Source organism: Chaetodon trifascialis, chromosome 22 (assembly GCF_039877785.1).
Source record: "Chaetodon trifascialis isolate fChaTrf1 chromosome 22, fChaTrf1.hap1, whole genome shotgun sequence".
Lineage (NCBI taxonomy): Eukaryota > Metazoa > Chordata > Actinopteri > Chaetodontiformes > Chaetodontidae > Chaetodon > Chaetodon trifascialis.
The window spans coordinates 1,544,113-1,569,952 of NC_092077.1; the positions used below are offsets into that span (position 1 = coordinate 1,544,113).

Sequence of the window (25,840 nt, forward strand, 5' to 3'; positions counted from 1 at the left end):
AGAGGAGAGGAGAGGAAGAGCAGATGAGAAGAGAAGAGAGGAAGACAGCAGAGGTGAGGAGATGAAGACAGGAGAGGAAGAGCAGATGAGAAGAGAGGAAGATAAGAGAGAGAGGTGAGAAGGAGCAGAGGTGAGGAGATGAAGACAGGAGAGGAAGACAGGAGAAGAGAGGAACTAATGTCAGTTATGAGATGTTCATTTGGTTTTGAAGTTACAGAACTGACAATTCTAGCATGATGTTGAACTGATAAAGTTTTCATTTAAAGTTTGATATACATGCATATTTACTGTATTATCAGTTGACAAAGAGAAAATTCTTCAAACTAAAATGCCTAATTTATTCTTCCCTGGTCTATTTTTCCTGCATGTATAAGAATTAGAAAATGTGTATGCATAACTCTCAATAATATTAGCAGGTCCTTTGTGACAAGTATATAAATGTCATATTTAACAAAAATCTCAGCTGCCATGGAGAGCTAAGATTTTCCCCTTGTATAAAATACCTTATTTATTGCATTATCACAGTATATCAAACATAACTGGTGATGTTTAGTGACAAAAAAACCCGGCGGTGGTGGAGGGGAGGACCCATCTAACATTATCTTGTCCCGGGCCCAGACAAGACTGTCAGCTGGCCTGGAATCAGCTGCCCTGTTGGTCACCTGCTCCACCGTCTCACCTGCTCCTCCCTCTCACCTGCTCCTCCCTCTCACCTGCTCCTCTCTCATCTGACTGGGCTGTGATGGAGCTGTGAATTACAGTGCATTGTAGTCCAATAATAATGAATGTATCTGGTTAGGTTTCAGTAGTAACCGAAGCAGTTGTTCTGTTCAATTTTTTCCCAAATTCCATTTTAATTTTTTGGAATTCCATTTTTTACATCTTATTCGTATTTTACCACAAAAGAGTTAATGAATGAAATTAATAAAATTAATTAATAAAATGTATTTATTAATTCAATAGAAATGACCAGCGTCTGTCTCCTGTTCTCTGCTCTGTTAGCGAGCAGCTGCTCTCACGTCTCCCTGGGTCTCAATGCTTGTTTTCAACAGAGACTCTTTGACAGCCTGCTCTCATTGTCTGTTAAGAGTTTATTTTGCAGAACTGTTGATGAGGCAATGAGGAGAATGATGGGCTTCCTGATAGAGAATGCCTTAGACAGAAAATGCAACTTTATTGGCCGCCACAGGAAACTAGAATTCCGAAAGCTTCAATTGTTTGAAGTTGTGTACGGTATGTTTACTTTCCGTGGGATTAGGGCTGCAACCAACAGTTTTTGTCATTGTCAACAGATGATGTATGCAGTGTTCAATGTCATGTCATTTTTATGTTATGTCCTGAACCACCAATGCAATAGGATCATGCTTGTGTAATGTGAGACTGGAGAGCGATGATATTCATCAGTGTCTTAGGGCTCTATTTTTGTGTCATTATATGTTTGTCACTACTTGTTTGTTTTATGAACCTCTTAAATGAAATCTATTTTCTGAAAAAATGTTTAAATGGAGATACTGCAACTTCTTTGAATAAAAGGAATTGTATCTCACTCTTATGCTCTTTCTAGATGTTACTTACAGGCAGTTTAAAAAATTCCCTCACTAAGGAAATCACAAGGAAGGATACTGAAAAGGCTGCGTCCAAATGGTTCATTGGTGCCAGGGACAGGGGGGGAAACCGTGCCATGAGAGCATGTGGTGGAGAGCAAACGTAAGTCTGAAGATATGCATACTGTCTTACATGACAGTACAATTTACAAAATGTTTAGACACTATTCAGCCACAACATTAGCATGGTTAGGTGCTTTTTCTGCACTCTTCACTTTTTATTTTTTGATAGTTTTTGCTGTGTTTATGATCATGGCATGAATTTTGGCATTAAGACAAATACCTGGCATTTAAAGGGTTAAAAATATATTAACAAATAAGGAATTTTTATATTTCTGATTAGAAATGATGTTTGTTAAAAGAATGATATCCGAAAGATGAGAATCATATTAATTTCGCTTAATTTCTGATAGTCGCAGTGGAGACAAACAGGATAGGCAGGGCGGAGAGAGGGGAGGTGACATGCAGCAGAGGGCCCTGGCCATTGCAGTAAGGACTCCGCCCCAGCGCCATGCACAGCATGTGCCACCGGGTGAGCTACAGTGGGCGCACCTAATTTATGAAATTTTTTAATAGCCTAATTTTGAAAAGTACGTTGTTTTTGCACTTAATTGTTGCCATTTTGGATTTTAATTTCATGACAATTTAGCTGTGATTGATTCATATGGCTTGAATTTAGCTGGGGCGTTGTTGCTGTTGTTTTTTAATTTCAGATTTCAGTCTCAGAGTTTGAGTTAAGATTATCCCAGGCAATATGAATGAGTAATAATATTTAGGAAATAATTGTTTTCTGAGGCTTAAAATTTATACTGATTTACAATACATCTTAATATTTTTGACAGTATATCTTGGCAGTACATTTCATTGAAAGCGGTATTAACAGGTCTATAAAAGTCTTACATTTAATTTGGAGAGCGCTTGAGGTATCAATCAATAATCAGCAATCTCAAATCACTAATAAATAGAACATAGGACAGCTGCTCTCTATTGACCACACTCAGATCCCCCCCTCCATCCCCACCCCCGGACAATAGCATCGGGCATTGGTGATGTCACTGGATGACGATAGGATGATCTGACTATGGACACTGCACTTTAAATACTTTTTATTTCAAGAGCTGTGAAATGTTTGTTTTGCTGGTTCAAAACAGCATCTTTATTATTAGTAGCTGTTGAGGAAAATGCCTTGTGGCGTTGCCCCGTGGCACTATTGTTATGCTGTGTGTTTCTATTGTTCATTTTTCCACCCAAATTTCGATTCGTTACTCCTATAGCTTGAGAGGACTTGGTGGAATTACTGAATATATCAAAACGTGTGTCCTCACCGTGATCAGTGTGCCATTATAACATTTGCTCTGGCATACATTAATCTAGAGACTCTATTTCAACTTTAAAAAGTAAACACAAGTCTCATATATTGATGTAATATTCCATGTTTCAATAGTCAATCTTTGTTCAATAACCATTATCTTTTTTGGAGAAACTTTGAGTTTGTAATGGTTGTGTGTTTGTGAAATGTTCAGACCTAAATTTCAATGTGACTTTTACGTATCGAGTTGCATGAAGGTTGGCGATTGATTTTGGCTTCTCACTTGAAACTGGTTAGCTTCTCGCCTGAAACTTTAAAACAAATTTGATGGTGTAATCATGACTCAGTCTGTGGATGAAAATAAATTCTACATGTTTAGCTTCATATTCTTCTAATCTCATTCTTTTACTCTTCAGTTAGATTTTGTGATGTATCATATTCAATACCAGTGCTGCTATATTGAAGGAAGTGTCAACACTCTCTGTTCATTAAATACATAAATTACATTTTAGTTTATTTTTATACGCCCTTCTTTAGTGAGCTAAATGTATTTAATTAGGTATAATGTAATTTAATTTAGCCCATATGCATCTGCTGTGGCCCACAGGAGCACTACCTAGTTGGGTTTCATCATCAACCCATGAACTCCATAGGCCCCACATGGGAGATGCTGGTTTTGCTGATTTGGGACCTGGTTGAACTTCTGTGGGCCCCTAGTGGGGAAAACCTGCTCTGCCCATGTCGGACTTGTATGAAGCCCAACAGAGGCCCATCATCAACCCATTAGGGTTAACACATGTGGGGCCTCCATGGAAACTGAGGACAAAATTAGCTGGGCCCCAGTTGGGCAGCCAATCTGGGCCCCACTTATCAGCCCTGGTGGAATCCATCTGGGCCCCACATGAGTGTGCTGGCTGGGTAAGTACATTCTCGAGTTACATGTACTTTACTTGACTATTTCTACTTTCTGCTACTTTCTACTTCTACTCCACTACATAGGCAAATATTGTCATTTTTATTCCATGTAGTGTGTACTACCTTAATTTGATGTTGCATTCGTTGATAAAATGTCGGGGCACCACCTTCCTTAGCTAAGAAGGACTGCAGAAATTAACTGCTATAACGCTGATAAATACTAACGAATGAACTAACAGTAAACCAGTCTGATAACCTGAAGTGTAAATTCTGGATACAGGGATCGTAGATATTCAGTTCAAAAGGACACCGTCTAACCAGGACTTAAATCAAAATATCATTTATTAAGCAGAATTGTGGATAATGGATAATGTACCATGAATAATAAGACAGAAGATGGGAGGTGATATGACAGAACACACAAGAAACCTATGGCAAAACAATGGTAAATAATTTGGCGATAGTGAGAGGCAGTCGAAAGGGAATAATGGGGACGCGAAAGCAGAGTTAAGGGAAAGAACGATTAATGGAGAGAATTTGGACAAATTGACCTACTCTTAACCTCACGGACCAACTCTTATTCAAACCCGCTTAGCGTGCCTACTTGGTTGCTGGCGTCCCGTTGTGCTCTGCTCCGAACTGACTCGAAGACGTTCCAGATGTTCGTCCGTGGCTCGATCTGCTTGGCGTTCTGGTGGAAGGCCCAGGTACCAAGATGACGAGCTGGTGCTAAACGGGGCGTCTCTGGAACTAGTTCTGCAGTGTCGGTTACAGATGCGGGACGGCTCCGGATGGTTGTGAACCGGACCAAGGATCAACAGCTGGCCGCAGGGTTTGGTTCGGTTGAGTCCGTGACGGATTATTTTAGACTGATAGTACAAATTAAGAGTCTCTTCGATGGCCGGTCGAAGAAGGCTACAAAATTAGTATTACTTGCCTAAATTTACTGATGTTAAAAACAAAACGTTTGGCTAAAGAGAGAGTTAACTTTAAAGCTTACGGCAAATTATAAGAATACGTCTTCTGAAGATAATTTACGCTACTCGGAATGGCTTGGAGTAGCTCGAAGACGAAAACTTAAGGAGCAAACGACTGTGCAAAACTTAAGACAAAAGTAAAGAAAAGAACTCAGCTGAGGGTAACTAGACGTGAAAAAGAAAACAAAAGAACTACAAAACAAAACTAACTAACTAACTAACTAACACAAACTTAGACGGGACTCAGTAACGCGCACTACACGCTGTTTTTAAAGGTCGCTCCGGGGCGTGTCGAAAGGGCAGGCCATCGAATCACGTGAGACGGTCTGTGACGCGCGATCGCCTCACGGAGCTGAACTAATCAATGATTCATACGAGGGGCTCATCTGCTTCTCACTATGGTCAATCACATATAATTTCAATGACCAATTTTCAATGGCATTTCAACATTGTTCACAGCATGCATTAGACACTTTCTATGGTTGGTTGAAAACATTAAATGATAATCATGGTACAGTTTTATCCCAACAGGTATAATAACTCAATGAATAACTAATACAAAAATAAAGGTAGGAATAAAGAGAGGCAGATTATATTTGTCAAAATGATTATCACGATTATGGTTACTTATCGATAAATGTGCCAAGTCAAGCATATTCAATCTGACGGTTAGGAAACTCTAGATGGCAGTATGGTTTTGTGGTGACAATTCATACAAACTTTTATAAAACCGTTAAAATCAAAACTTGGTCATACTTCAGGTCAGAGATACGGGAAAAACATCAATATTATGCGTACCCCGAGTCCTGCAAGTTGAAAACATGAAAAGTTAAGTTTAACATAAAAGTCTGGTTATCTTGGAGTGTTGAGGAAAATCACACAAGCATACACAAGTTGCCTCAATGGATGTCCGGTTTACGACCCATCAGCATTTGCTGATGTTTGTGGATGTTCCTCTGGAGCCTGGCATTTGTCTCTCCAGACGGTTTTATTGTCTTGATCTCTCTTGGGGCTATCAGGAGAGAATTAGCATTGCCATGAGAAACATAGTGAGGAGAAGATGAGGAGAAGGCCACCTTTGATGTTGAGGTGTCTGTGTCTCTGGCTTCTCTGAAAAGAAAACATGGAGGAGATGTCTCTTGTCCAGACATCTTGTCTCTCTTCGAAATCAGATGGCGGGTTTACACCTCCATTTCCCTTGAGTATCACCAGAAAAGGAGGGAAAGAAGGGGTCAGTTAAAGGCCGGTTCTGCTACATCCACTACATTTATAATTTAAGTTACTCTGCAGATTCAGATTAATTTCAAAAGAGAATTAACAAATAAATTATGATGCAGTATTATTGATAAGATTATACCCAGAGTGAAATTCACAGGCCACCCAGCTGTGTGTACTTATAAATTTCTCTGCCTCTATATTATTCAGAAATGGACCATTTCTACATATTGAGTGTTTTTACATTTTGTACTCTAAGTATATTTTGATGCAAATACGTTTGAACTTTTACTTAAGTAAACGTAAAAAAAAGTTTCAATGCTGGACTTTTACTTGTAATAGAGTATTTCTACACTTTGTTACTTTTATTAAGTGAAAGGTCGGAGTACTTCTTCCACCACTGATTTTACAGTATGTATGCAGTAATATTTTTCGAATGCTTCTATAATCATAACTACTCACATCCTAATGTTAAGACATTCACATAAGCATGCACAGCAAGTGAATACTAATAAATGCCAGCAACCACTCAATATAAGCCAAGAAAGAATAGTCAATGGTCACTAGCACAAAATGAACAAGATTCAGTAGAACTATTTGCTGTTTGGTTCGCCAAACATTTCTTGGATCAGCAGAGCACCAAGTGTGCCTTAGTTGACTCTCAGAGATTTCCGGATTCAGATAGTGCTGCTCTTGGGTCCTAAACTAGCCTGTTACAATACAATCTGGCCAGTCACAGACCCAGGGGTGCTCCCCTTCCTCACAGAAATGCTTCAAAAGAATCAAGGAGGTCCTTCAGCAGAACAATGCCATAATGGTGGCCAGAGTAGCAACAGTCCATCAAGCTGCAGCTGCTCAGCAACAGGGACTAGTGGTGCTAGCCAACCAGATCCAGCAGATGGCCAACAGCTGTCTCCAGCCAGAGTTTCTAGGTCCGCTACATGTCCTGTCAACATTCGTCATTCCACCTCCTCCCATCAGTGAACCCTGGATGGGCACACATTATAATGGAGACCCAGAGACAATGCCCCTCCTGACAAACTGCTCCATCCCATTCGCCCTACAACCACACACATTCGCCTCTGAACAAGCCAAGCTAGCCTTCGCCATCAACCACCTGTGGGGAAAGGCTTGCCTGTGTGGGACAGCTGAATGGGAGAGAGCCACACCTGCCTGCAGGTGCAGCAGAGTTTGCAGCAGAGGTCCACAAAGTCTAGAAGAAGATGAACATACTTTTTATTATCACAGCATTACATATACATGCACCACACACATAACATGCACATGCCATGCTTTTGTGAAATTAATTCCCATCCTCGGGCCGGTCGATCCTCCGTGGCCTGCCTGATGCCAACCAACAGAGGCGCCTGGGGACCCATGCTTTTTTTTTGTCACCATTGACGTCACCATCTTCTTGCATGTTTTTAGTGGGGGTTATTTGAGGAGGAAACCCTGGGAGAACATGCAAACTCCACACAGAAAGGCCCCTTTCCTCGAGCAGGAGGCACCAAAGGCATGGTGGAGGGCACGCCACACAGCGCCCACAGTGCTATGTAGCGCACACATTCGAACCGGGGACCTTCTAGCTGTGAGGCAACAGTGTTAACACTTGTGCCACCGTGCTACCCAAAAAGGCTTACAGCACCTGGTATTCCCAGACAGTCTCCCAGCCAAATACTAACCAAGCCTGTCCCTGCTTATGTAGTATAATTTTTCTATTTGATACGTGAAGAATTAATATGTGAAGAATCGATATGTGAAGAATCAAGTGTAACACTGTAAGCTAATGGTAAACAATAGTAGCAGCTCTATGAAGTTTGATATGATAAGAGTAGCTCTGTGCAAGCCTGATATGATAGTAGAAATTAATTGCTGTTTGCTTAAGTGAAGGAAGAGCACATGAAAGGTCAAGATGCCAGTGCAAAGATAAGAAGGGAGGTTGCTGTGCAGTGATGATAATGAGCTGCAATGACACCATGCAGCCAACATTGTGAGGGTAGGACACCTGGACCATAAATCTTTGGTGCTTTCCATGGCCTTGCAGGTGTTTTAGCCGGTTCTGACCAGTTTCAGACCAGGATGATTGTGACCTAATATAACCCTGCGTGTCCTTACATAACCTTACTGTATTTAATCCATGTTTAACATTTGTTATAATCATGAAAGAATTAAATGGTCTTATAATCACAACTATGATTTACTGTGTGTTAACGAATAATGGTTTGGGATGATTTAATTTTTAAAGCATTTTCTATGTGATGTGTCCTTATGCTTACATGCAAACATGATAATAAAATGTAATTTGATGTTATTTTTAAAAAAACAGAGCCCATGACAATCAAAAACTAATGGTGTATAATTAGAGGAATAGAGAGGAGAAAAGAGGAGATAGCAGCCAAAAAGTACCTAATGGTGTAAAAAAATAGAAGAGCCTAGAAAAAAAGAAAAGATGCCCCAAGGGCGGGGAATACCTTCAGCAGAACTGTATAAAAGATAGAGCACTGACCATTGCAGGTCAGAGACTTCTTCAGATGTACACCCTGTGTGTTTCTGGATTTCTCTCCCTTTGCTGCCGCGGCAATAAAGTGTTTGCATCTCGGACCCTGACTCCTGCAGATCCTTTTGAGCACTTTTTCTCAGACAGCTGAATTTGACTATTTCTGGACTGTTGTGGATTGCACACCCGGCCTTCAAATTCCACGACACTTAGCTTCTGAGATTGGGCATTGTCAGGCTGGGATGGCCATTATCCTTAATCCTGTGTCCTGCCATGTCTCGTTACTCTTACTACTGTTTGTAGGAGAGTGTGTGTGTGTGTGTGTGTGTGTGTGTGTGTGTGTGTGTGTGTGTGTGTGTGTGTGTGTGTGTGTGTGTGTGTAGTTCGGGGTGTGTGTTAGTACATACGAAGGGTGGGAGGGATGGGTTTTTAATGTTGTTCTGTTTCCAATCTGTACTGTGGCCAGCCTGGCCATTTTGTCTCCCACTGCCCAGCAAACACATAGCTCACCAGTAGTCAGGGAGATATTGGTGAGCAACAGCTCCACTCAATCCTCCACTCTTCCTAAACACCCACTCTTCCATGTCCTAAAATCACATCACATTCCTCTCATCCTGGGTTACCCCTGGCTCTGATGACATAACCCTCACAACAATTGGACCACCAGAGCCATCCTGGGGGGGAGCACCTCCTGCCACCAGGCCTGCCTTAGACAGGTAACCGTCCCACAGTGTTCCGCACCCAGCTCTGCCCCGATCTGTCTATGCGAGTATCATGACTATCAGGAAGTGTTAAGCAAGGCCAAAGCCATGTCCCTGCCCCCCCGACTCCCACCATCCGTACAACTGTGCCATAGACCTGCAGCCCAGCACGTCTCCACCCAAGGGATGTCTGTGCTTGTTATCCACACTGGAAAAGGAGTCAATGGCGAGAGAGCTGCATCAAAGACTCTCTGGTGGCAGGCATCATCTGGCCATCATCCTCACCAGCAGGGGCAGTGTTCTTCTTGGGAAAGAAAGATGGGATTCTGAGGCCATGTATTGACCATTGGGGTTTGAATGACATGATTGTCAAAAACTGATACTGCCACTGCCATCTTATCATCCAGATTCCACCCTCAGTCCAGTCCAATGGACAGATGGAGCTGCATGGCATCACAAAACCCCTCCTACTGGTCACAACAGATCTTATGAGTTGAGTACGGACACAACACCCTAACCAGCCTGTCTCCCTTCCACTGTGCCTACAGATTTCAGCCCCCACTCTGTACTGCACTGAAAATGGAGGTCTCACGGCCCTTCATCCAAAGATTCATCTGCTGCTGTCAACGCACTTGGGTTTGATCCACAGCCTCACTCCTCAGTCACAATACCATCGCTGCCAACCATTGCTGTGCACAGGAACCAGAATAAAAAGAAAAGTGAAGCCAATGACATACCTTCTTCTTCCTTTCTAATGCTGTCAAGGAGTCAGATTGTAAGTAAGCTTATGAAAAAATGACCTTAGCTCTTCACTTGATTTATTACTAAAGTGAGCAGTTTCCAAACTAGTATATGATCTCAATCTTTCATTTCAAGTCTTCTTCAATGTAGCATAATGTCCATTTTTGTAAATCATCCCATCCCTGTCAACCCATTCAGAGTAAAATAGCTGAGAAAGCAGGGTATGCTTTAGGGCATGGCTATCTCATGATTGACAAATCGCAACCACAGCATGTCCACATATTCTCAGTGAGATCCAATCAGGATAGAGGTGTAGCAATGTGTATCCTCCTCAGCTCCACCATCTTGTCAAATATGATCACATGGTGACAGCCATTATGCCAGACTTGAGGTTTCAAAATGGTAGTCCATGAACCAAAGGATAATGTCACAGTAGGTATACACTTAGTTCCAGGACACATTCACATACACATTGCTAGACAAATGTTGCTACATAAAGAAACCACCCACAAATGTGATCTGAGCAATTGGATCTCAATCCTCAACCCACCTTGGGTGCATTTGCATCTGTACTTAGAGCTGTGCAGTTGTGACTGTGTGAGCAGCAATGATACATGTTAAGACCTCGTGCAAACAGTTTCCCTGCAGGAAGTATCGTTCCTCTCACATAAATCACACCAACACAATAACAGTATTCATCTTAAGCTACATTTGTCTTCTGCTCCTGTATTTCATCTAAACAGCACAGTTATTTGCATACACTAATTTATCGCATATCATATCCAACATTTCTTTCAACATATTCTTCAGATACTTTTTTGTAAGGACAGATTACAGGCTACAGTAATCCTGTTATAAAAAAATGTTTTGAAGGGTACCACAAATTTCACAAAATGCATCTCAATGTACAAATTCAAATGTCTAACCTACCACTGATAGAAGATATAATTGACATTAAAACGAATGCACTCAATGGACACCATTTTCAGGAATCATAATTACATTATCAAGAATAAACACTTCTCCTTTGTACTAGTTGGACCACTAACTCGTTTGAAGTTGCAATTAATCATCATGCAAATACTCATTGTGTTTTTATTAAATTCTAACATTTTTAATGTAAGAGAACTTCACATACAGTGTACAATTATTTTTCCTTATAACAAAAAGAGTAACCCATAAACTATAGCCTAGAAATTCTATGTACGTATGTAACTATATAGGCCTGAATTTAATATATTGCGTGGATATATTTAATTGATTTCTTAAAATTGAATGTAGTGCTTCAGTAATTAGTGTTGTGGATATTCTTCACTTCTTCCTGCCAGACACCGAAAAGGACGTCATTTCATGCACATTTCCCCTTTACAAATGTATCACCAAACTTTACTTAAGTCAACTCTTGAAATGTGGTATTATTCTCAGACTTGTCTATAATGTTCAGTCTGATCTGTAGAGGGCGCATGTAGCTCTCGATATTCTCTGGTTCATGCTGCGAAGCAGAGGTGTGTTCCTCTCACTGACCACCCAAACAGTGAACGCAGACAGCAACATGACAGAGAGCGGGGAGTGTGCCTTGCTTCACGGCTGCAGGCAGAGATGGCGTCCTAATGCCGGTGAATAAGCAGAAAAACAGAGTGGAGGGAGGGGAAAGTGATGCGGGCAGCGGAAGATGAGAAGCTGCATCATTTAGAGCATCACATGGCAGAAGATGACTTTCTCTGGCGATGATGAAATACCTTTGTCAATTTTTATGGATGATTACTGTATTTCTATTTCTTTTATTATATATTTTACATGAGATTTGAAGCTGCGGTGTGACACCTTGGAGGGAGGCGGTGGAGTTTTGTTGTCTACCTCAGCTGTTTCTCCCTCCGGCGGGGCTCTCTGCTCATCCGCTGGGAGGAAAGGGCAGAGGAAGGGAGAGAGGACGATGGCTGCTGGTGGATCAGGATGCGGGGAAACGGTGGAGCAGTGTCGTGTGGAGGTGGAGCGCTTGAGTCGGGAGCTCGCGGAGGCGAACCGCGAGAAGATCCGGGCGGCGGAGTGCGGACTGGTGATTCTGGAGGAGAATCAGACCCTGAAGCAGCAGTACGCCGACCTGGAGGCCGAGCAGGAGGCGCTGAGGCTGGAGCTGGAGCAGCTGCAGGAGGTGGGCTCAGTAGGGGTATTGCTTGTAACTCGAAAAGTAAAGCAATGTTAGTTAAAAGGTGGCCTAATGTTAGTACTGACGCGCTTGGAGTAACTGTTCGCTACTAATTATAGTCTGCCGTTACATTTACTGTTCCAGGGCAGGAGATGTTACCACTTCACAAATAAGTTAACGTTAAATGATTGATGTGAATGTGTTAATATTAATACGTATACAGAAGGGTGACATATGAAAGGAAAAATCTCAATAAAAGAGTGGAGAAACATAAGAATGCAGATTTTTTCACACTGCATGGCACATATAGAGATGCTGAGCAGGCCCAGTTGATTTGTGATTGGTTTAGTATCAGGATGGCAAGAGGAAAAGATGTAAGTGACTTTGAAAGAGGTTTCTGGATCTTGAGTAACAAATAGGTACAGCGAGCAAAGTGACATCTGTATTTAGATCTATGGGAAAACTGTGGTGGACAGCTTGTACATTAGAAGAAGAAGAAGAAGAAGAAGAAGAAGAAGAAGAAGAAGAAATGTACTTCATCACACACATAGTACACTACATGCACACACACCATGCTTCTGTGAAATTATTTTCTCTGCCTTTAACCCATCCTTGGTTCGTCCTACCTCCGCGTCAGACCAGGAGCAGTGGGCTGCCAGCCGACAGCAGCGCCCAGGGACCCAACTCTGTTCGTCACCAGTGGTCAGGTGGTGATCTTCTCGCATGTTTTTAGTGGGGGTTATTTAAGGAGGATACCCCGGGTGAACACGGGGAGAACATGCAAACTCCACACAGAAAGGCCCCCTTGTAGGTAGGGTGTGCAGTGTTACCACTTGTTCCATTGTGCCACCCTAGTGGCATATATTAGTGCAATATATAAGGAAAAAACAAGAAAAACTCTTCCTCAGGTGACTGAGAATGTCAATGATCACACTGTCTCAGTCTGTAGACTGTTACAAAGAGAGGGATATTATTATTAGTTGCAACGAATAAACACATCATTAGGAGTGTAGCACAAAATCTGGACACTGTATATAGGGTTTCTCTGTTGGCCCCTCCTTACATCCACAGCTATTCATTTTACTGTCTTTGTGGGCACATATATGGCCCTGTCCTCATTACAAAGACGAATGGAGACAGAGTTCAATGTTGAAAATGAATATGATTCCACAAAGATTTGGAAGAAAATGACATGGTCAGATGATCATCTTTCCATATTCTTGACAAGTGGGTGAGTGCATGTGTGGCATACACCAAAAGAACAGTACAGGCCTGAATGCTTGACCCCTACAGTGAGGAGATTTGGTAGCTTTGTTATGCTGTGGGGGACATTTTGCTGGGATGGTTTGGGTCCAATTGCCACTCTTAGAGGGAAGGGTCTTTGTAAAACTGCAAAATTATGAGTGATCACTGTTATCCTATGATGGAACATTTCTATCCTGATGGGAGTGATCTCTTCCAGGAGGACAACACCCCTATCAATAGGACAGCTCTAAATAAAGTGTTTTAGATAATCTGGCTGAGCAGTTGGCTTGTTTATGGCTACAAATAATATTTTTGGTAGTGATCAATCTATTTATTGTTTTTTGGATAAATCGGTTTATAGTTTGGCTTGCAAAATGTGAACAATTGCAACAAAGCAGTATCCAACACATTCAGTAACTGACAAATTTAAAATAATTTCATTTTTGTAGAATACTTGTAACATGACCCATAAAAACACCATTCCTAGTCTTGTCCTAAGCCATGTACCCTGATTTCAGTTTCTTTTTTTCTTGAACAATGACATGAGATGCATATGTAACATTACATTTATTAAATCCTCTGCATCAAACACGTTCAGTAGCTAATGTACTTCAAATAATAAAATTATTGTAAAACACAATTAACCATGTCAAACAGGTTATCAACAATTTGTATACAACTTACATATCCTTAATGCAGCTTGGCTTTAGTATCCATCTTTCATGAATTATGATCATGTGCATTAAGAAGCAAATGAAAGAACAAGCCTGGAACTGCATAAAGGGTAATAACATGTAGATCATCACTTGCCTCTTGGACACCACCATCCCCTCACTGGCCTTTGTTCCTATTTTGGGGATACCAATAAAGCGCCTGAATGTGTAATAGCAGAGAAAGCATATATTTGGTATGATCAGTTAAGATTGATAAGATTGATTGATTGATAATGGCTTCTGTGTTTCATCATTATTTAAATCATTTATAAACTATTATATTGTTATGAGAGACAAAAATTGATTACAAGTTTCCCTACCCCAGATGGGGAGAACAGCAACTTGACACAATACGAAACTTGAAATAGCTCAACAACAAACGGTAAAATAGAGCCTAGTCCCTTATGTAGATCTTACAGCTGTCCTGAATGGAGGATCACATCTTACCTCAGACATTTGATTAGATTGCAAATGAACTTTAAATGTGATTGACTAAGCTAGCTAACTCAACTTAGTTAGTGAAAATGCAGTTCAACAGAAATAAAATGTTGTCCAGTCAGTAGTTAAAGGGGAGATGCTGGCTAATACTAACTGTCAACCTCACGATTGTGCTTGAGGAAAAGTCAAGGGATCAACAAAGGTACGAGCTGTGGGTATTGGGTTTATCCCTGCACGCAAGAGCACCCTTTCTCCCCACTGCACACTGTACAGCTGCCTCTTTCAGGTCTTTGTCTACAGTACATAACACTGTCAGGACTTGCTCCCAAAAACTCCAGTATTTCCTTTGGCTAATGCCGGTTAGGCAGGGAGTCTAGGTCTTGAAAAGATATGCCTATACAGGTGCTGGTCATAAAATTAGAATATCATGGAAAAGTTGATTTATTTCAGTAATTCCATTCAAAAAGTTAAACTTGTATATTATATTCATTCATTACACACAGACTGATATATTTCAAATGTTTAGTTCTTTAATTTTGATGATTTTAAACTAACAACTAATGAAAATCCAAATTTCAGTATCTCAGAAAACTAGAATATCACTTAAGACTGATACAAAAAAAGGATTTCTAAAAATGTTGTCCAACTGAAAAGTATAAACTCGAAAAGTAAGAGCATATACAGCACTCAATACTTAGTTGGGGCTCCTTTTGCCTGAATTACTGCAGCAAAGCGGCGTGGCATGGAGTCGATCAGGCTGTGGCACTGCTCAGGTGTTATGAGAGCCCAGGTTGCTTTGATGGTGGCCTTCAGCTCTTCTGCGTTGTTGAGTCTGGCATCTCGCATCTTCCTCTTCATAATACCCCATAGATTTTCTATGGGGTTAAGGTCAGGGGAGTTTGCTGGCCAATCAAGAACAGGGATACCATGGTCCTTAAACCAGGTATTGGTAGCTTTGGCACTGTGAGCAGGTGCCAAGTCCTGTTGAAAAATGAAATCTGCATCTCCATAAAGTTGGTCAGCAGCAGGAAGCATGAAGTGCTCCAAAACTTCCTGATAGACAGCTGCATTGACCTTGGATCTAAGGAAACACAGCGGACCAACACCAGCAGATGACATGGCACCCCAAACCATCACTGACTGTGGAAACTTGACACTCGACCTCAGGCAATGTGGATTCTGTGCCTCTCCTCTCTTCCTCCAGACTCTGGGACCTTGATTACCAAAGGACATGCAAAATTTACTTTCATCTGAGAACATGACTTTGGACCACTCAGCAGCAGTCCAGTCCTTTTTGTCTTTAGCCCAGGTGAGACGCTTCTGACGTTGTCTCTTGTTCAAGAGTGGCTTGACACAAGGAATGCGACAGCTGAAACCCATGTCTTGCATACGTCTGTGAGTGGTGGTTCTTGAAGCACTGACTCCAGCTGCAGTCCACTCTTTGTGAATCTCCCCCGCAGTTTTGAATGGGTTTTGTCTCACTATCCTCTCCAGGGTGCGGTTATCCCTATTGCTTGTACACTTTTTTCTACCACATCTTTTCCTTTCCTTTGCCTTTCTACTAATGTGCTTGGACACAGAGCTCTGTGAACATCCAGCCTCTTTAGCAATGACCTTTTGGGACTTGCCCTCCTTGTTCAAGGTGTCAATGATCGTCTTTTGGACAACTGTCAGGTCAGCAGTCTTCCCCATGATTGTGTAGCTTACAGAACTAGACTCAGAGACCATTTAAAGGCCTTTGCAGGTGTTTTGAGTTAATTAGCTGATTAGAGTGTGGCACCAGATATCTTCAATATTGACCTTTTCCACAATATTCTAATTTTCTGAGATACTCAATTGGGGGTTTTCATTAGTTGTCAGGTATAATCATCAATATTAAAAGAAGTAAATACTTGAAATATGTCGGTCTGTGTGAAATGAATGTATACATTATACAAGTTTCACTTTTTGAATGGAATTACTGAAAAAAATCAACTTTTTCATGATATTCTAATTTTATGACCAGCACCTGTACTCATAGAATATGAGTTAATTGTAGACAGAGCTAAATCGTTATGTAGCAATGTCTGGAGGTAGGTTAACATGAGTGGCAGAGGACACGGCATTGGATCTTAGCTTCTCTTCACACAACAGTGCTGAGAAGTGTACCATCTGCCTGTGTAACATGCTTAAGTAGAAGGGGTTCTCATTTCCTGTATAGTGCGCACCACTGCAGGGAGCGGTTCCAATATTTCCAGGTCCACAGCCATTTCCCTATCACAGGGAGGAGGAGGAAACCACTGTTTCTCTGCTAGCAGTTGCACCATGGTTGGGAATCAAGATGTGCTCATGCCACCAAAATGACCACTAGATTCTCTTCCTGAATGTGAGGTGTTAAGAGGTGCAGAATCAGGTCCATCATTGTGGAAGGGACTGTCAGTAGCAATGCAAAATGCTTTAGCAATTACACTACTGAAGATCTCTTCTTGACAGCTGGATAGTTTGTGTAAGGAATGGGGGATTCTCTCATTTTCTTCTGACAATCAGAGAATTGCACATTGCTCCCCAGCTGGAAAGAGATACATCCGTGTGTGCACTAACGTGTGTCTCACCCTGCCAAGACCCAAAACCACTTCTTTCAATCTCTAGATGTTTTTGGGGTTCAATTCAATTCAATTCAATTCAATTCAATTCAATTCAATTCAATTCAATTCAATTCAATTCAATTCACTTCAATTCAATTCAATTTGTATAGCGCCAAATCACAACAAAAGTTGTCTCAGGACGCTTTCCATACAGAGCTGGTACAGACCAAGCTCTTTTATTTACAGAGACCCAACAATTCCCTCATGAGCAAGCACTTGGCGAAAGTGGCGAGGAAAAACTTCCTTTTAACAGGCAGAAACCTCAGGCAGAATCAGGCTCTGGGTGGGCGGCCATCTGCCTCGACTGGTTGGGTTAGAGAGGGAGAGCAAGAGAGAGAGAGTGAAACAGACAGAAAGAGATAGACAGAAATGCAGTCAGAGAGAGAGAGAGAGAGAGAGACAGAGAGAGAGAGAGAGAGAGAGAGAGACAGACAGACAGACAGACAGACAGACATGCAGTCACAGTAACAGTGACAGTGGATGTAATAACAGTAGTAGCAGTTGCAGTGGATGTCACGCAGGGCCATGGCAGGAGACGCAGCTGCAATCCGCAATCCAGATTAAGCCACTGTCCATGGGAACCTGCGAGACGACAAAGCACAGAGACTCCGGGGAAGGAGCTAAGTTAGTAACGCGCCGTGGTAGGACATGAAAGCGTGCAGATGGAGAGGGAGAGAAAGACAGAGGAGCTCGGTGTATCTTTGGAGGTCCCCCGACAGTCTAATCCTATAGCAGCATAACTAGGGGCTGGTCCAGGACAAGCCTGAGCCAGTGCAGAGTGGCGAGTATTAGAGAAATATGATCTCTCTTCCTGGTTTTTGTCAGAACACGTGCTGCAGTGTTCTGGAGCAACTGGAAGTTACGAATGCATGGACTAGTTTTTCTGCATCATTTTGAGACAAAATATGCCTGATTTTTGCAATATTACGTAGGTGAAAAAAGGCAGTCCTTGAAATTTGTTTCACATGGGATTGAAAGGACATGTCCTAGTCAAAGATAACTCCCAGATTCTTTACAGTGGTGCTGGAGGCCAGCGCAATGCCATCCATAACTGCTATGTCATCAGAAAGTGACTTTGTAAGATGTTTAGGGTCTACTACTATAACTTCAGTTTTGTCTGAGTTTAGCAACAGAAAATTGCAGGTCATCCAGATCTTTATGTCCTGAAGACATGCTTGTAGTCTAGTTAACTGACTGGTTTCTTCTGGCTTCATTGATAAATATAGCTGGGTATCATCTGCATAGCAATGAAAATTTATTGAGTGCTTCCTGGTAATCTTACCTAAAGGAAGCATATATAAGGTGAATAGAATTGGTCCAAGCACAGAACCCTGTGGAACTCCAAAGCTGACTTTTAGCGAGCACAGAGGAGTCGTCATTAACGTGTACAAGCTGAGAGCGATCTGACAAGTAGGATTTAAACCAGCTTAACGCAGTTCCCTTAATGCCAATGAAGTGTTTCAGTCTCTGCAATAGGATACCATGGTCAATGGTGTCAAATGCAGCACTAAGATCCAATAAGACTAGTACAGAGACAAATCCTTTATCAGATGCAATTAGAAGGTCATTTGTAACTTTAATCAGTGCTGTCTGCTATGATTCACTCTAAATCCTGACTGGAAATCCTCAAATAAACTATTATTGTTTAGAAAGTCGCACAGCTGATTGGCAACTGCTTTCTCAAGAGTTTTTGAGAGAAAGGGAAAGTTGGATATCGGTCTATAGTTGGCTAAAAACCCTGGATCAAGAGTAGGCTTTTTAAGTAGCGGTTTTATCACAGCTACTTTTAAGGACTGTGGTATGCAGCCTGTTGATAAAGACAGATTGATCATGTCTAATACTGAAGAGTCAATTAAAGGTAATACGTCTTTAAACAGCTTAGTCGGGATGGGATCTAAAATACAGGTTGATGATTTTGATGATGAAATTATTGAAATTAGTTGTCGAAGGTCGACGAGTAAAGCAGTCTAAAACTGCGACAGGCTGAGTAACAGTTTCTACGGTTTCTGTGTTTGAAGACAAAACAGTACCTGTTGACGGCGGGAGCCGATGAATTCTATCTCTAATAGTTAGGATTTTATCATTAAAGAAGCTCATGAAGTAATTACTGTTCAGAGCTAAAGGAATACATGGTTCAACAGAATTATGGCTCTCTGTCAGCCTGGCTACAGTGCTGAAGAGAAACCTGGGGTTATTCTTACTTTCCTCTATTAGTCACTGTTAGTAGATTAACAATAAAGGTCTGTATTGTCCTATGTTCTGTAACTGAGCCCACTGCTTTTCTGTTTGTTCTTAGATTCCAGGAGTCTCCACTTGTAGTGATATATTTGATGAGCTATATTGACAGCATTTGTGGTTTGTATGGTGTGTCGTGGAGCCACACTACACTGACACACGCACAGACATGGGTGCCATGGTGAAGGAGCAGCTGTCCACATATGCAGTGACCATGTCTTTGCAGATGCTCTGGTCACACTAGTGGTGGCATAAAGGTTTAATTCATAGCCGGTCACAGGCTTGATTGGTTGTGGCAGGAATATCCTCAGAACATCACTGACAGGCTGTCAGTCCTGCCAGTTTTCCAGTCCTTAACATAACACACACTTCCATATCAAAACTTTGCAGGATCATTAACCAAGAGGCCACACAAGCTGCTCCTGATTATATGCCATTGGTGTGTGATTGTGCATGTGAATGGCTATAGTTCATGATGAGCAGGTAGCGCCAGCGTATGAATGTGTGTGTGAATGGGTGAATGATGGCTCATGTTATAAAAATGCTCATAAGTACGATATAAATACGGTCCATTTACCATTTTCAAGAATGAGTAACCATGCCTCCCCTGATGCACTGAATGTTGAAGATGGTCACTGGTTGGTGATGAGTTTCAGCGATCATCTTCTGACCACTAACATAGAAGTGTTTGACTGCCCATATTGTGGCCAATAGTGTCCTATCAGTATATATACTGTCAGTATGTTTAGGTTCAGTGTGTGACAGTGTTTTGCAGGCATAAACCACAGCCTGTCCAGGTTAAACATTTGGTATAGACCTGCGCTCAAGCGATGATCCGAGAATCTGTTGCCATCCAGATATGCCAAGCATAGAGCCATGAAAAGCTTGTGTTTCAGAGCTTCCATAGCTTGCACCGATGGTTTGTCCCAAAGACAGGGCATGTCCCTTTGGAGTAGGCTTGCCAGTGGTTTGTTCGAATCAGTGAAATTCTCAATGAATTGATGATAGTTGCATACTTCCAAGAAGCTGCAGAGTTCTTTGTTGGTACTTTTTTGTTGATAACACCCTGGGCATGACTTACTTGTGGTTTTACCTGCACTGCACCCACAAGGAGGGCCACATAGTTATCCTTGTTCTTACCAAGTTCACCATTGGCATTTTCAGAAGTCAGATCTTTGTTCCGGCAGCTGTTGGCTCAGCCCATTATTTGTTTCTTACAGACATGAGTCCAGAGTGGGACTTCATATCAGGATGTCATTGATAGGGGTGCCCCAATCGGAAGATGTTGAATTCAGCAGGTGAGTGAGCATAGCACCTGGTGAAGATGTACCAATAGTTTGAAGATGAATGGTAATTTATGCTGGTCTGCCCTGTGTATGGGGATTGTCCAGAACCCTGATGCTACATCAAGGGTAGAAATGTATTTGGCATCCCTGATTTTAGGGAGCTCTTGTTTGAGTTTGGGTAAAGGCCACCATTGACTACTGCTTCAGCCTGCAGTAGTCAATGGTCAGCCGCCATTTGCCATTTGGCTTCAGTACTGGACTAGTGCTGAGTATGTACTGTTACGGGGTTGGATGTTTCCCCTTTCCAACAGTTTGTCTATGATTTCCTTTATCAGTTCATAAGACCCCAGAGGAATCTTGTATGGGCTGCAAAGTCTGGGTATAGCTTAGTCCTTGGTTCAAGCGCTGTCTTTTGCTTTGCCTTTGCTGTCCTGCTTAGATGGTATGGAAGTTGAAACTGGTGTGGAGGTGACAGGACATTGACTACCTGAAAGACCATTTGGTTGTTGTCAGTGAGATAGCAATGGCCTTGGTTGGTTTAGTGTTGACTGCCTGTGTATTTGGGTGGTTTGAGAGTAATGGAGGAGGAATGCATCCTACTACTGGATCCCTATCTCAAAAGGATGAATTGATAAACCAACCCAATGTTGTCGACTTGGGAATCAGTATGTCCTCTACAGTATTGTTCTGCACAACTACGTGGATAAACTGAGAGCGCTTCTCCATTAGGGAAATAGGTTCCATGGAAAGGCCTAGGTCAAAGAAAAGTGGAGTACCTGTGAATGATTAAGGTGTTGCATGTTCATATGTATTGGCACATTCTTGTGTTGTTGGCAGGTACCAACATGTGATGTTCATTGGTTACCTGGCAGGCTCCATGAATTGGTTGTCATGATTTCATGTTTTTCAGTTCAGAGCGGATGTTTTTATGGACAGCTCTTGGCTATTGGCATTTTTGTTGGCACAAAATGCCAATACGACACCACCAATGTGGGTACTCCTGAGTCTGATGATGTGAACTACCTGTGTATAGTATTCATCTGCAGGTTTTGGAGTCTTCAACTCGCTAAACTCTCTTTTTGTGCCAGATATTCTTTTGGGAACCACAAGATCGTTGGTAAAGTGCCAGTATTTGAATCTGAAACTTCATCAACTGGCCATTTCTGGGTGAACCCAGAGCCAGGGGTTCAATGTTTTTGGTCTTGAGGACATAGCACACATAGGTGTTTTGGGGAAGAGGGATAGGCAGAGATTAGTAAACCTATGCCCAGATCTTGAAGTCCTTGAAGTTGTTCAAACATGTTTGGATACCCAAACAATCACAAACAAAGCTTTGTGATGCCAGCAATCTCACTTTGCCTAAAGAAGGAAGTTTCAGACTTTTCTGTTTCTTGGATTAAGCTTACTCTTCACTGTTTCCTCTGCTGCCTACGAGGACCAGCCTGCTGTTAGACCGCAAGCAATAAAACACACACTCGTCACTGTCAGCTCAATGAAATGGCCGATGCACTGGACGAACTGAAACATGTTAATCACTCCTGAAACAATCTCAAGTAAAAGGCTTTTGTTTGGAAAGAGAACGGTTAATGTGTATTACAATAAATTTCATTGTTGTATAAGCTTTTCCGCATTGCTGTGAAATTAACAGACCCGATGTCTGTCCCGATGATGTCCCGTTGTTGCTGTTTGAGATACCTTAATCATTGTGCTTGTTGCTTGTTTCTGTGTGTGTATCACATTATATTGATTGTGTGATTCATGTTAGTGTTATGATGCTTACCGATATCATTATCAGCTAAAAGTCTAGTGCCACAGCTGATGAACTCCGAGCTGAGTTCGCTGAGTTACTTTGGCTTTCCATGCCAATTAGGATCCCCTCTGCTTCACTTTTGAGTGACTTTCCATCTCCCTGACTCTAACATTCTCACTCTGAGCAGTCATTCACATTTGAATGAATTAAATCTCACACAACTTAACACTGTCAATAAACAACAAATACTTGGTTACGAAAAAGCCCCTCAACAACCGTATCTAAGGGATCAAAACAGGGTGATCCAAAATAAAGTTACAAAGTGCACATCATTGGACTAGGGACTCTAGGACTCGGGCTATAGTGCATGGCTTAAACTTTCCTTTCTTAAGTTTCCTTTGAACATAATAGCATCCATATTCCTCTGTTGAAAGGCATCCATTGTCACCTGGTTTTGACAAGGAGGCGGCGGAGAATTCGCATTCACTGTGTGTTTGGCCATCAAGTGGTATTTCAGACTGGATGTGCTATGGTGATAATTAAACAATACACACAGTAACTTTGGTCTTGTCAGTCGACCCATCTGGCAATGTTTTGAAACTGAACTTTTCATTCAGAATCTTGTTCGCGTCCAATTCTGCGTTTTGCACTTGACAGCCACACAAACTGGTAGCCTACTCCTTTGCAGCTAGTGAGCAGACAAGTCCAAACACATGTGTGGGGCATGCCTATTGTTTTGTTTCCGGTTTACAACCGGATCCTGTAGTTTTTCTTATGTTACTAGCAGTGGCCACAGCTTATAAAAAACCACAAGTTCACTAGGTCACAAAGAGTGTTAATCTCACAATAAAAAAAATGATGCCGTTAAAATTGATTTGACGCGTTAATAACGCAATATTTTTGACAGCACTAACACACACACACACACACACACACACACACACACACACACACACACACACACACACACATATGTATATATAGTAGATATTTATTAATTGAAGCATTATTGAGTGTTGCTAATGTCTGTCTGATTCGGATAGGGGACATGACGAAATTTTGCTTAAGGTGCTGTGTAAACCGTTTGAGGGAAAGAATGAACAGGCTCGGAGAGAGGCCGCAGTCCTGTCTTGTACCAGTTCTCATTTGTTGAGTAAATAGAAAATAGGTAAATAGGTTGTGTATAGTGTGAGTGTGTACTTACTGAACATCTTTAATATCTGCTAATAACCAAACCTACTCTTACTAGATCTCAACAGGAGACATGGACATCAAGGTAACAGGCCTGGAGTTTCAGATCCTTGTTTGACTGGCATAATATTGTTTCCACCGCATTAAAGAGGGCTTATGTGTCACGAACTCCCCAGAACACAGAACAGGCGGACGCAATTGCACAACACAGATCTGGTTAGAGCAATAAGACAGGTTTATGACCAGGCAGGATTCAGTACACAGGTGATCAGTCAAACAAGCAAAGGTATCCCAGAGACGAGAGGCAAAAGGTAAGGTCGAAGGCAGAAAACGAGGTTGTACACAAAACAGACTATGACATGACTAAGAGAATGCTGGGATGAGGACCGTGAAGTACAATGTACTGGCAACGAGACTGTGAGACACACAAGGTAAAATACAAGAGGTAATGAGGGGAGATGGGAAGCAGGTGAGAAGAGCAATCAGGGAGCAGGTGTGAGGAGACGGGGGAAGGGCGTGCAGGAAGTGAACCTAAAACAGAGACAACCGGTTAGTGATTTCAAAATAAAACAGGAAAGACATGAAATGTGCAAAATAATACAGAAACTTGACAGACATGACATCAGGAAATTTCTGTGAAACCCCTTTTTGAGTAAGGTGGCACAAAAATTGTTGGGAGGAGGCTCAAACTGGATTATTGGTGCGTCCTTGGTAAGGCTCTTTTAACTACAGTTGTACCACTAAGACAGCACTAGGAGGGGTTGACTTCTCAACCCCCTGACTTGAAACACACACACACACACACACACACACACACACACACACACACACACACACACACACACACACACACACACACACACACACACACACAGCTCATCTGTACAGAACAGTATGATAATATAATAAATGGCCAATACATATCCATTCATCTACACTATTTGTAAGTGAAGCTCACTTTACACAACAAAATACCTTTTACAGAGTAAACCTTTACTAACAGACAGTCACTTTTGTCAAACAAAGATCATGACATGATGATCATGATGTCAGTACACAAATCATTTTTATGTATTTTGCATTAACTGCTTAAGATGCATTTAATTTTAACTAATTAACACAATGTTGAGTAATTTCATAAATGCAATTGTACAAGATCATTTGTAGCATTGCTGTCCCATGAGAACCATTTATCTCTAAAAAGCCAACTTGTCATGAGCTCTGAAAAACAGACCTATTTTCAGCTTTGAGTCATTGCATTTCCAACTAACCCAAAAGCACCAATCAGGAGGTTGGTGGTTCGATCCCTGGCCTCGGCAGTCCACAAGCTGAAGTATCCTTGGGCAAGATACTGAACCCCAAAAAACTTCCCCCAATGCTGTGCCATTGGTGTGTGAATTCATATGTACGTCACATTGGATAAAAGCGTCTGCCAAATGATTAATTGTAATTGTTATTATTTAGCTGAAGAAATAGGAGTATTTTCTCAACCCCTATAGGAACACTTAATCCTTCAGTTTCTAGCAAATATTTACTCTCAAAATCACCAAAGGTGGAGATAAATTGATTTCGGTGGACAGGAAGAATATGATTTTTTTTGGTCTTAAATGTAACTAGTTGCTTAATTTGCTAGTTCTCATTCCCCCTCTCTGAGTTTTGATAGGTGGGTCAGCTGACGCAAGTCACGCCTTTTATCTGTTTCTTTGCTGTGGAAATCTGAAAGGGAGGGGATTTTCACTAAACTCTAAGAGAGACTAAGCTTAGCTACTAGACAGAGCAAGCTTGGCTGTGGAAAATAGGAGTTGGCAATCGGTCAGTAAGTGTTTTCATCCTTTATTTCTGGCTTAATTTTGGAAGTAGGCTATTACAAGCTTTTGTTGCCACTGAGCACTTCTCATTCTCACTCTCTAAGTTTCGGTAGGTGGGTCAGCTGACACAGGTCACGCCCTCTATTTGTTGCTTTCCGGTGGAAATCTGAAAGGGGCAGTTTCAGCCCTGGTAACGAGCTGTGATGGGGCACAGCTGTGGCATTTGACATGGAGGTGGCCTGGGCGCACTCATTTCCGAAGACTGGACATTCACCAATACTCCTCTAATCAATAACTCTTCCTTTGAATATGATGCTATCACTGCTCCCACTAAGCTGTATACATTTTTCTTATATCACCCACCTGGGCTACTGGGGAACTTTATAGCTGAACTGGGCATGCTACTCTCAGCCATTCCTGAAGATAGCAACCCACTGATTGTCAT

At 41.7% G+C, this 25,840-nt stretch overlaps 1 protein-coding gene across 3 annotated transcripts in view; it reads left to right on the forward strand.

Annotated features, from left to right (window-relative positions):
* The first annotated feature begins 11,488 nt into the window (after positions 1-11,488).
* The window catches only part of LOC139350909 (protein bicaudal D homolog 1-like), a 108,079-nt gene continuing 93,727 nt past the window's right edge, over positions 11,489-25,840 (forward strand). Inside the window, exon 1 of one of the 3 annotated variants that reach the window (XM_070992580.1) lies at positions 11,489-12,111. In XM_070992580.1, the coding sequence (XP_070848681.1) occupies positions 11,893-12,111 (219 nt within the window). In that variant the 5' untranslated portion in view covers positions 11,489-11,892. The remainder of the gene's footprint in view (positions 12,112-25,840) is intronic. The other 2 variants (XM_070992579.1, XM_070992577.1) reach the window with 2 other exon arrangements.